Below are 11,859 nucleotides of genomic sequence, written 5' to 3' on the forward strand. Positions count from 1 at the left end.
GAAATAACATATATCTGATCATTGCTGGCATGAATTGATTTTCAGAAAGAACCCAGGCGTCATACTAAATCTGCTGATCTAGGCACTGGTCTAGAAAAAAACAACTTTGAGAGTATATGGAAGATAGAGATCATAGTCTTTGGCTGCCAGCAGGAGTTTCGGGGCACACAGATGTTTACTTTACTTTAGAGATGAGAGCTGCTGAAGAGAACTTTATCTGATCTTTCTTACTGTGTTGGCTGTAAGTTTTTCTTAGTATTTAAACAAATGCTATGTGCTAATTGGAGTTGGAAAAAAATATTTTTGTGCAAGGAAATATTTGTAGTAGCCACAGCACTGCAGTTCAGTGACTGTTAGACCTGCAAGACAGAAAGCACGGAAAACTTTTTTTTTTTTCTCTTAGAAGTTGAATTTTCAAATGATCGGTAAAATCACTACATTTTAATGAAGTCCTTCTAACATGTCAGTCATTGTGCTGGATCACAAATGTTACCGTTGTTCCGTGTTAGCCTTTGAAAATTGTAAAATTCTCCCGTGATTCAGCACTGAGGAATGGCTATGATTGCTTCTTGATGACAAATAATTGATGCTAGAGTGGGTTTTTAATCAGAAAAAAAGCAGGGCTGGCTTGTGACCTTTCTTTAGAAGTTTTTTTTTAAAAAAAAAAAACTTCATTTCTATCCATACTGCGTTGATGTGACCGAAAATCCTTAGTGTGACAATTTGAGTGTCATCTAGTTTTTTTTTGGTTTGATTTTTTTTTTAGACAGTATTTCTGCTCAGGGCATGCTCAGGGAGCAGTGAAGAAAAGAATACGAAGCCTGTGCTGATTCCAGCACTCTTCTGGTTTGAAGAGAAACTACTGGAATAAGTTATAACATGGAAAGTTTGTTATTCTGACAAAGTAGATGAAGTAGGACTAATTTTGCCAAGGCATTCTGGGAGCACTGACATACCAAACGTAGCTCTTTTTCAGCATCGTTATTTCCCAACACAAAGCATTTGATTGTGTTTGGGAAATGAAGATAACCTGGTGTTGTGGTGAAACTGGACATTTTCATTGGAGCTCCTTACTGGAGATGTGCACTGGATGCATATGGCACAATTTGATCAGGAGAAAGCAGAGGTGTTCCCCCAGCTGATGTGAACCAGAGTTGACTCTTAAATGACTTGGGATCACTACTCCGTTCACATGATAATATCAAAAGCTCTGTCTGGATTGCCTTGATCGCAGTACCTTCTTGCAGCAGTATTGGCTGTGATTAACACAAATTTGATTTAGAGAAGCAGGTTATAGTTCCAGAGCTTGTCCACATACTGTGGTGGAAGTCACTGAGAACAGAGGGTCTCAGTCCTTCACAGACTGCTGGTACCATGACCAAGCCTTTTGCTCAGTGTTGACATCTCAATCTCACAGATGTGATAACCGCAAAGATATGGCAGAACAAAAGTTCAAACAAGTTTTGAAGCAAAGCTACTATTAAGCTTCAGCCAAGAGCGTTCAGTTTGCTCTGATTATTTCTTGTCTGGATTGGCCTGCTGCTCTAAGCAAAGCACCAAGATGTCTGGAGCACGGTGAGCTTAGGCAGCTTCATGCCAGTGAAGATAACGTGAGGTTTCTGAAGAAGGGAACAACATCAGCCATTTAGTCTCTATGTGAGTTCTTCATGGTAGCTGCAGAGAAACACTAATGCTTGCCTTAAAAACAACAAAAAGCAGTATATTCTCCATAATTGGTGGTGTGGAAGGAGGTATTCTGACAGTATTACATCGAAGTACGGGAGCAGTCAGGGTGGGATCCAAGCGCCATTGCAGCAGTATTTTTCTCTCACGTCAGCTGGCTCTTTGGCCCTGGCAATCTGGCTGCAGAGATGCTGTCAGAGGGTAGCTGCATCCTTGAGGTGCTGCTTAGCACCAGAAGGTAGCAAATGTCATTTGGTTTCCTTGATGTTTCAGCTCAGCTTTGTCTGGGTTTTAGTCCCATATTATTGCCAGTGATGGGCAGGAGAGAATGCGTGGGTAACAGAAACTTAAAAAAGAGTGAGGTGAATGGCAGACTCTCTATAACAGCAGATTTGAGAAAAACATTAAAGAAAATACTAAAGCAGCAATATTTTCTTACACAGAATAGCTAATGGCCAAGATAGTGTTAAAGTATGGGTTTATCACTCGTGTTTAGCTTTTAATTCAGAGGATTCCCGTTTGGCCAGTTTATTTTTCCATAAAATGGAGACTTAGAAATTCTGAATTTTATTATGAATATATACATTGCAAATTATTCCCATATGAATTTGAGGATTGGTATTTGTACAAAGGTTTTGAGTATTGAGGCTTTCAAGAAAGACCGGGTCTGCTTGGACCTGAATGTAGCGTTACGGGGATAGATTGGATAGGTTGCAGGTCATGCAGCAACTTCAGTTTGGTTCTGGATGGCAACTCGTGTTTATAAGTGCTTAAATACAGTCTCAAAATAGGTATTAATAAGAAGCTTGTAAGCAGGTGAGAGTCTTCTGAGTCTTGCCTTTGCAGCAGGAGGAAACATAAAGGAGGAAAAAAAATCAAATGGACTACTGGTCCTTTTAGGCCCTAAATTTAAAGCTTTTGTTAAGGAAAAGCAATAGGCTCTTAAAAAGGAACTCAGGTAATTTACGACTGTGTACAAAACCACCTTACTGAGCCCACAGCATGATTTGGACTGGTTTCTGTACAGCCCTTGCTATCTGGAGATGTTATTTAAAAGCCGCCTATTCCCATTTCTCCTCCAGATGACCTCTGGGAGCTTCAGAAATCATCAGTCATCCTTCCTTGAGGTGACTGTTCACATCCTTTCCACCGGATGTTGCTTTCTCAAGAGACAGTCGCTCCTGTTCCTGAAACAAACAGGACCTGTCTTGTCTTGGCTCGGTCCCACCTTCTCTGAGACACTGGATTTTCTTGAAAGGGCGCCAGCAGATTGTCAGTTGTTGGCAACGCGTTGCCCTTAATCCTCCCACAGTTGTGGCTTTAAGATGCCTATTTCTCATCCTGATGCACACTGAAGCTGTATTAGATTTGGAGCCTAAAACCCATGACTGTTTTTTCCTTGGTTAGCACCTTCAGAAAGAAGAGGTGTCATTTTGTTGCCCGTTTAAATTACCCAGCAACTCCGCTCCCTTTGCCTTTCCCTGTACTTTTAAAGGAGATGTCATCTCTCCTTGGCCTCGCTCAAGGAGACTGCTGTGAAGTTGGTCTTAGGTTTCCAGGTCCTTGAGAAGTGGAGCTTGAGTGAGCCAAAGAACGGAACCCCTGAAGCTCTTGGAGCAACTGTGACAGCTGCTTGCTTGTTGAACCAGTGCCCAAAGCAGCGCCACTGCTATCAGCATTCTCCCTCAGACTGATTGCAAGTGGGTTTATGAAGGGAATCCTTCCAGGTCTCGGAAGGAACATACATTATCAGGCTGTTGAAATGCAACAGGCTTGATCAGTTCTTTGCTAACTCCCAAGCCACTTTCTTTCTCTAGGAAATAATTCCCTTGTATTGCTGCTACTTGTAGCCCTGTCAGTCTTGCTCTGGAGACTGCCTGCTGAATATTGCCGTGGTTTCCTCCCACTGGTCACCGGGGAATGAAACATGACGTGACCTTTGGCTGTAAGGGCATGTATTTTGCCCAAGGTTGCTGGTCTGGGGGGAGCTGCACCTGCATGGGTTGCTGGCCTGAGGAGCTGCACCTGCATGCGGGGCCCTTTCTGTAGGATGAGCTAACTCTGTTTGTTCCACCTCCCCTCCAGAACTGTCAAGTAACCCATCTCTGGCTTCGATCCTCATCCCTGCTCATGCTCGGAACCAAGCAGCAGCTTCAACCCCTACAAACGCTACAGCAGCCTCAGGTGAGAACATGCGCCCGCCTCCCTGCCCTCGCTCCCCCCAGGCACCTTCCTCTGCTGAGGCCCTCGTGGTGAGGGCTCCTTCCAGCCTCACCGTCCACTCGGTCTCTGTAGGTGGTCACCTGGGTGCCAGCTGTGGCCACTAACCCAAATCCCAACCCAGGCCACCTAGACTCCACGACCCACTGTTCAGTTTGTTGATTCCTCTCGCTCAAACTTCCGCTATTAAATTATCTCCCCTGTTGTTCTTTTCTGTTGTTGTTTGGTTTTGTGTTGTGTTTTTGTTTTATCAATCCTTTTGGATTGGTTTGCACCTAACGTCCGAGCTTTCAGCCAGTCCCAAGTTAGTACTGATTCGAGCACTGAGGGTGTGATGCCTAGGGAGGGAACAAATGGCTAGCTTAGTGCACACAGCCTCTGTGGAGTGTGGATGAAGAGGTTCTTTCCCCAGTGAGAAAGGCCGTGTTAGGGAGTTTGGTCAGCTTGTTCACTGTCCCATCTAAGTAGCTGCAGTTGCTTCTTTGCGAGTTTGCTTGTGTCATCTTTGGGCATTTTGGATTTTGGCCAGCAGTGAGTGATTTTCTTCTTTGTCTCTCTCGCTCACTCTCATGTTTCTGTCAGAAGCCTTTTAAAAGCTCGCTGTTGGCCTGAGCCACTCCATATTGTGTTATGTTCCCAGTGCAAGCTTAAAAGCTGGGTAATATCGGTTGGGAGGCTCCCAAAGCCAATCCCAGGTGCTGCAGGATGTGGCAGCCGTGATTCATGCACGGCACTCTGAGTCAGCCCTGAGTCAGCATTGCCAGCAGGCTATCTCGCAGGGCTTGTGCAACCAGAGGCAGACTGTAAAATGGGTGTGCTTGCAGACGTATCTCACGAGCACATCAGTCCCCTTTCAAAAGGACTGGGACCCCTTTCAAGGTGCAGGGCGCTCACTCAGTTGTGCAGGAAAATGGTTTCAGGTTGATGTGCCGGTTACTTTAATTCCCATGTGCTTTGTCCAGCCCCTGCTGTACACAAAGCACTTTCAGAGTCCGGGACAGCCAGACAGAACTGGCTTGAAAGATAAGGCTGCTCTCTGAAAACCTAACATCAGTAGGTAAGAGATACAGCCCGTACCATTTATATGCTCTGAATTAGGAGGAAGCAAATTTGCTATTTTAAAATTTAGTATGTTTGTTTCACACACTTGGCAGTATTTTGCAAATAGTCATGTTCTCTGTTTCCCTTTCTTGTGCATCTGTTGCTCAACGAGTGAGGGGAAAAAAAGATAAAGTTGTAAAAGTGATTGAAGAACTACGAAATGCAAACATGGAACGTGACTTTAAGCCCTTCTGAAAAATACTTTCACTTAATGTCACTTGAATGCCTTGCTAAAGAGCTCTCTGCCAAGATGCAACAGTCTGAAGGAGTGCATTGGGTTAAGACAAAGTCTGTTTTCACCCACTACTTCTCCCAAGTACACAGTAGGAGAAGAATGCATTAGGCTGAGTCCCAGAAGTGTCCTAAATGTGAAGTACACCAAACGAGAACAAAAACAACAAAAAGCACCTTATTGCCATCAACATTTGTAAGCCCCCTGGTCGTAAGCGCAGTGCTGAGTTGGGATGGAGCATCTTCAATGTAGTTCAAAATCAAAAAACAGCTTGGAAAGAAAGTACCAAGTTAAGTATTGGGCAACTTGCAGCTTTGTGCTTCTGCTGCACAGCTCTTTGGTTGTTCCTTCATCACATGGGGTTGTCACAGCAGGCAGTGGGAATTTCATCGGAGTTAAGATTTTAGGATTAAGTCCTATCTGAGATTATATGAATCTGTTTTGTTTTGCTTGCTTTGACTTAGCAAGAGGTTTTCATGGAAGGAGTCCCTTCCTTCCCTACCCCCTGCACGTCCCAGAGCAGCGAACTTGCAGTTCTTCAGTACTGCTAAAGCAGCGTGGGAGCAACTCTCCATCTAACCCAGGGCACCCTCATAAGCAGGAAGCTTCTTATGCAAAATGTTTTCTCTTCTGAATAAGCAGTACAAATTCAGAAACTGTGTTTTGAGTGGGGAAAAGAGCAAAACAAGTTGTACACAACTGTCACCCACATTAATGGTGTTACTTTTGTCTCTCTGCAGCCAGCTGAACTGATACTGAAGCGCTCAGTGCTGCGCCTGGCGTAGTTGCCTCCTGCATGAGCTTGAGGCACAGGTGCACAGACGCTGAAATGGAGTGGCCTAGTCTCTCACTGTAGATAATCCAGCTAGGCGGCTGCTGCCAGCTCACGGTCAGTTACTCCATTTTTGGAGCTGTCACGTTGCTACGCAGCAGCGTCAGAATCTCACCTTTTTCCTAAGGTGTAAAGCGCTGCTTTTCATCATGCCCCTCTTTTTTGTACCCAAGGCAGAGTCGTAATTATAGCATCAGTAGAGAAACGAGATCTGTTTGTTCCAAGGCTAGCAAAGTAACATTTGTCAGGAGACTTAGCAGTGGCATTACGAGATGGAAAGATTAGCTTTTCCACATACTGCTTCTGCCGTGCAGGTTTCATCAAGCCAGGCAGTACAAGCCCTTTTGCTAACTAACATGTCACAGCTCTGCATTTATAAAAGTTACCCCAAATGGGTAGTATTTGTTACCTGATAGATGCACAGCAGCGATTTCAGTAGACCAGTGCACCAGCAATCCTGGGATCGTGATGTTAAGTGCAGGGGAATTACTGTAGGTAATTTTCAGTGTTAAAAATGTATTTGTTGTTGGTTTCCCCTTCTCTTGAGGCATAAAGCTGGACTCCCTGTACTAGGGGAACTTGGCTTTGTAGTGGGAACGTGAAGCCTTGCTGCTCCAGCGTCAGTTAACTCACCTAAACGTTTACAAGAAATTATCGGTGACTTTAGAGGCATGTCTAAAGCAAAGAGCAGGAAAAGGAAGATTGAAGGTATTGTCCCCTGCTTGAAATGATTTGCTGGCTTTCTGTAAATTATACTGGTCATTGATTTAAAAAATAAAATGCCACTGCAGCTTTATTCACATGGCTGCTGGCTTGATCTAGCTGGAGGAGAAGTATTGTTTCACAGCCGTGCACCCACAGCATGCAGGGAGGGGAGCTTGTGTGCCAATACGAGTGGATATCTGCTTGTGTGACTACATGTTTTTCTCCCTGGATCAGCCAGCAGCAGTAGTTACCTCTCTGTTAGTCAGTGCTAGGATGGGAAGGGTGTAATTGCCATCTGCAGGGGAGGTGTGCCAGCAGGGATGCTGGGGTTGTCGTGTTAGGCATCCTGCTGTGATGATCCCATGTAATCCCAAATGAGATGGTGTGCCTGAACTTTCAGCTGCAAAACAGATTAGAGCTGGTGTCACCTGCCAGTGTGGGGCAGTTGAAAAAGCCCACAGCACTCCGGTAAAATAAGGTTTAGGAAGTACGTGGTGTTCCTATTGAAGGAATCTTGGAAAATTTTAATTCCTTTGGCAGGAGAAGAGGGGCAGGCAATTTTCTCAGGCTCCAGTAAGCTCTGCACAGAGATGCATCCGTAACAAACAGGTACAGGAGTACAACTTGTGCATTTCAGGCTCACCAGGCTTCAGGTTTTGTGCCGAGCCCTGGATTTCTACATCCATAGACACTATAGGCAAAGTGGGCTTTTCTCCCGCTAACACTTGTCTTACCTGTTGCCTTACGAGGACTCCAGAACTGCTTGTAGTTTTGTTTCTGTCTTTGCAGAGAGCAGCGCAGCCTGTCAGCACTACAAATCCAATCAGCTCATGCTGTCATTAGTGTTAATGGGCTTTCTGTGACCGCGTTGGTGTCTGCCGTTGAACTGCAGCCCCTTATTTCCTTCCTGGGCAGTTTCTGAGAAGCACTGTGTACCCTCTGAGGAAGCAGAGAGACCCCTCAAAGGGAGAAGCTGAATTGAAGGAGAATACTCCGATGAGAGAGAGCTTCTCCCCTTTGTTTGTAAGAAGTTTTCGAAATGGGTGATACTTAAGCCCTGATGTGATGTCCTTGCCCAGAAGCCACGGGCTGCTGGACGCATCTGCCCTGTACCAGAGAGCTCAGCGCGAGCTTGTAGCTTCGCTCCCAAGTACAGCTTCGCTGGTGGCACAGGCAGCTGCTTGGCAAAGCAGACATCTTAGCAGCATTGCTGAAGGCCTAGATTTTCTTCTCTTGTCCCCAAGTACCAGTTCCTCGTGGTGACAGGGAGTAACTGAATGTCCAGAGACCCTTGTATTCCAGTTGCACTCTTTTTCCAGCACTCCAGCAAAGATACACTGAAACAAGCCCCTCTCTGTTCCCTAAATGTCCCATCAGTGCGGAGTCACAGAACAAGTGGGAATGTCAAAACACGGCATTTTCCTGCAGGTTTGGAGCCAGCACAGCCTTGAGCAGCCCGTGCTCCATCCCAGCCAAGGACTGTTGCATATCGTTGTGGAAAGCCCCCCGTAAACGGGCTTGGGCTGCATCACCTGATTTCCTCTTACCATATGGTGTGTGTATATCTCAGGAACTCCCCATTGGAGTGATGATAGAAAAGGAGCATATGTTACATATGTTACATGAAGTAGCTCCATCCCCTCCTCTGTCTTCTTTATCTCCGGTTAGTAGCAATGTAATGATAATGATTTCAGCCTCTGCTGTCTTCAGGAATAGGAGATCAAAAGGTAGGTTTGGTTTCAGCAAATGAAGTACACACACTTTTTCACAGAGAAATCCTCTGCCAACAGTACAGACTCCAGCTGGACTGTTCACATCAGGCACAGCAGATGTTGCCTTAGCTAGAGTTTATCTGTACCTGAAAGTTAATCTACAACAGGCACAGTTTGAAGCGTGGAAACCATTAGCTGTCTGGCTGGGTCACTTTTGATTTCTGTGGTCATCATCAGTCTGCGTGCATGTGTGGTTTGGGAGCTGCTCCTCCAGAGTAATTCTCCACCTAGGAGGACGTCTCTCCCACGTGAGGCTAGCTTTCCAGCTAACACTGCCACTGTCACTGTGTTGCCCTGGTGCTTTAACTGCATGAGCTTTGTTTTTTATCATGGCGGTCAGTCCTTCGGGAGGTTACTCTGGGGTGAAGGGAAAGGGAATGGGAAACTCCCAGAGCAGTCATCTAGCATCCTCTGCCCACAGAAGGATTTCCCTTTCTTCTCGCACGCTCCTTCCAGCCTGTCCTTTCCAAAGAGGCATCATCCCCTCTTCCCACTTACCCCGTTTCTTCCTGGGTGCTCTCGTTGGTTTGATTGCCCTTTTTTGTTGCAGTCCTCTGTGTGCGTTTCTTGATTTGTCACTCAACTGGTGCTGCCCATTTCTGGACTCTCAGTCACCTCACTGCCTTTTGCTCAAGGCTGCGCTTCAGCTATGGGCAGGTCAATGCGGCTGGAGGGATGGGTTACATTAACAGGTGAACGTAGGGCATTGCCCAGCTGAGTTGCCTCGCGAGCTCTTTGCTGGAGAAGTATTCATGCACCCCACCGCCCCCAGTTCCATTTTATCTTAGCTATTTTTTATGCTAGTCATACTGTCCTTGAGTCTGAGCTTGGTAAATCTGTTCTTTCCTTTTATGAGCCCTTCTCCCCGTGTCTTTCAAATGCACTGTTTGCCCAGTCTGCCCTCTTCTGTGCTGAGATAATAAGTCATTTCTTCTTGTTGCAGTATTGATAGCTTTGCAGTTAACCTTTCTGAAATTAACTGGGAGAAATGCATGATGCTGTCTCTTAGAAAACCTCACTTACTATCTTTTTCCAGTCCTGTATTTATTGTGGCAAGTATTTTGTGTGTTTAACGTTTCATCCGCTTTCCCTTTTGTGGCTGTGCTGATCAGATACTATACAGGATGGCTCCAGATGAAGTCGGTACTTTTTTTCCCCTATACATTCTCCTAATGTTCAGAAAGCTCTTATTTTTTTGGAGAAAACACCAAATGCATGAGGTTAATCGGCCATCCAGCTGTCCTGTTGTTCTATGTTAGTATGTTTGTTAGCAGCATGGCTCTCACCTTCCTCCATTCCCAGCCGTACGCCAAGCCTGCCCCCGTTAGCAGGAGTGTCCTTAAATACCCAGTAACACAACACCTGACGGGCTCTGGAAGGGCCTTTGCGCGTTACTAATGACGACTCTCCTGCGTTCCTTAACCCTTTGTTACAGACGGAAGCAACTCCATTTTTCCCTCCTGAGTGGCACCTGAAAACACAGCGAATCTCCTTTTGGTGTTTCTTTGCAAACCCTGTGTTTTCTTGGATGCCCTCTGACGCATGCCTGTGGCCCTGCGAATTGTCTCCGCGGGGAGCTCTGTCCCTCCCAGGGAAGAGGAGCTGGAGATTATTTACTGCAGGGACCTGATCCTGTAACAATGCCTTTTGCTTGTGTAAACCTTACTCCTGGCTTCAGGCCTTGATGTTAATCTGCCTCAGCAGTTCAGAGCGTGGCAGACCCAACTTTGGTTGAGCCACACAGAACCAAGCAGTAGACTTGAAAGACGTTTTCTGAGGCAACAAGTGCGGGAATTGCACACGCACACGCAGGCCGTTCCTGCCAGGGAAGCGGGCTTGCTGCGTTCGTTGCCTGCGCTCGTTCACACAATTAGCAGACGGCTTTGTTACGAGAAGGCCTGACGATGGGACACCTCAGCACCAGCCGTGTAGTGGCCGTGGATATTCCTGTGCTAGCTTGGGTGATGCCAGTGAGCCTCATCTGGCAGCCAGCGTTACCGGGACGCAGGATGGGCGACCTGCCTCTACCTGGGCAAGGTTACATCCCACCAGACCTGCTAAACCCCACGTGGCGTTGGCAGCCCTCAGCTGTTGAAATCCCCTTTCTCCTGCTGGAAGGTCGCCTTCCCACCATGTCCGTCCCCAGAGCAAACCGCTCCGTCGGCACCCAGCGAAGTCCGGAGAGCACCATAACCAAAGAGCACCTTGGTGGGCGTTGGGGGTTTCCCCGTGCGGAAAATGTCATAGCTGTTGTTCCTAATGTCTGTGCTTTGGAGGTAATCCTGGTTGTTCTTTCTTTCCTTCCTCTTGCCTGTCATTTGCAGATGTTAATGCAGGAGAACGAGTTCAGACCAATAGTGTAGCTACAGCATCAGCCTCCAACTCCACCTGAACCGGTACCAAGCAGCCAGCTGCACAGGAAAAATCACCAGTAATTTGAGTCTTGCTCAGCAACACTGGTCACATTTGGAAAGAAAATTAAAAAGAGGAAAAAAAAACAACCAACCAACCAACCTGTTCATTTTAGTGTTCAATTTTTTATTATTATTATTGTTGTTCTTATTTAACCTTGTAAAATATCTATAAATACAAACCAGTTTCATTGTATTCTCACTCTGCAGGGTGTCCGGGGCAGGGGACTAGGTGGGGGGAGGAGGGAAAGTGGAGCAATACAACACACCAATGTCTCTCCCCTCGACAATCTCTTCATGTTGGAAGTTTGCTGTTGTGTACTTCAGAACCAGGACTCTTGCCTCATGCCCTCTCCCACAACGGAAAGAAGGAAAAAACAAAACAAAAACAAAGCAAAAGAACCCCCAAACCTCATTCTCTGCTGAAGTTCTTTTTTTTTTTTTTTAACCTCTTTTTTTATTTTCTTTTTAAGTGAAGTTTCGGACTTTGATGTAGTGCACAGCTTGAATTTGGTCGGGAGCTTAGCAGGGGTCATTCAACAGAGCTCAGCGTTTCGTGTCAGCGAATCCATATCCCGGGCTGCCCGAAGAGCTGCCCCCGGCTCGGCTCGGCGTGGGGCGCGGGCGGCGCGGTAGGAAATAGGTTGCCTAGGGGGCGGGGGGGAGGGTTTACCGTGTGTCTAGGGCTTGAGCTGCTAGTGGCAGACTTTCCTTTGAAAAAATCAGTGCTAGCAACGAAGACACCCGCAGCTCCGCTGCGGGGCGAGGCTGCCGGGCGGGTTATATATCATACAGTACACACACATGCGCGAACGCAAGCGGGTGGCTTTGCTGCGGCGGCTCGGCTGCCCAGACGGAGCTCGGAGCTCCTGCCCCTGGCGTGGTGCAAGAGGGCAGGTGGCG

General features: G+C 46.6%; 1 protein-coding gene across 2 annotated transcripts in view; it reads left to right on the plus strand.

The window, feature by feature from the left end:
• Positions 1-11,334, plus strand: part of GSK3B (glycogen synthase kinase 3 beta) — a 142,653-nt gene extending 131,319 nt beyond the window's left edge. For both annotated transcript variants that reach the window (XM_035314771.1, XM_035314772.1), the window contains 2 exons: positions 3,769-3,867; positions 10,870-11,334. In XM_035314771.1, coding sequence (XP_035170662.1) covers positions 3,769-3,867; positions 10,870-10,937 — 167 coding nt within the window. In that variant the 3' untranslated portion in view covers positions 10,938-11,334. The remainder of the gene's footprint in view (positions 1-3,768; positions 3,868-10,869) is intronic.
• Positions 11,335-11,859: the final 525 nt, after the last annotated feature.

This window comes from Oxyura jamaicensis, chromosome 1 (genome assembly GCF_011077185.1).
Source record: "Oxyura jamaicensis isolate SHBP4307 breed ruddy duck chromosome 1, BPBGC_Ojam_1.0, whole genome shotgun sequence".
NCBI lineage: Eukaryota > Metazoa > Chordata > Aves > Anseriformes > Anatidae > Oxyura > Oxyura jamaicensis.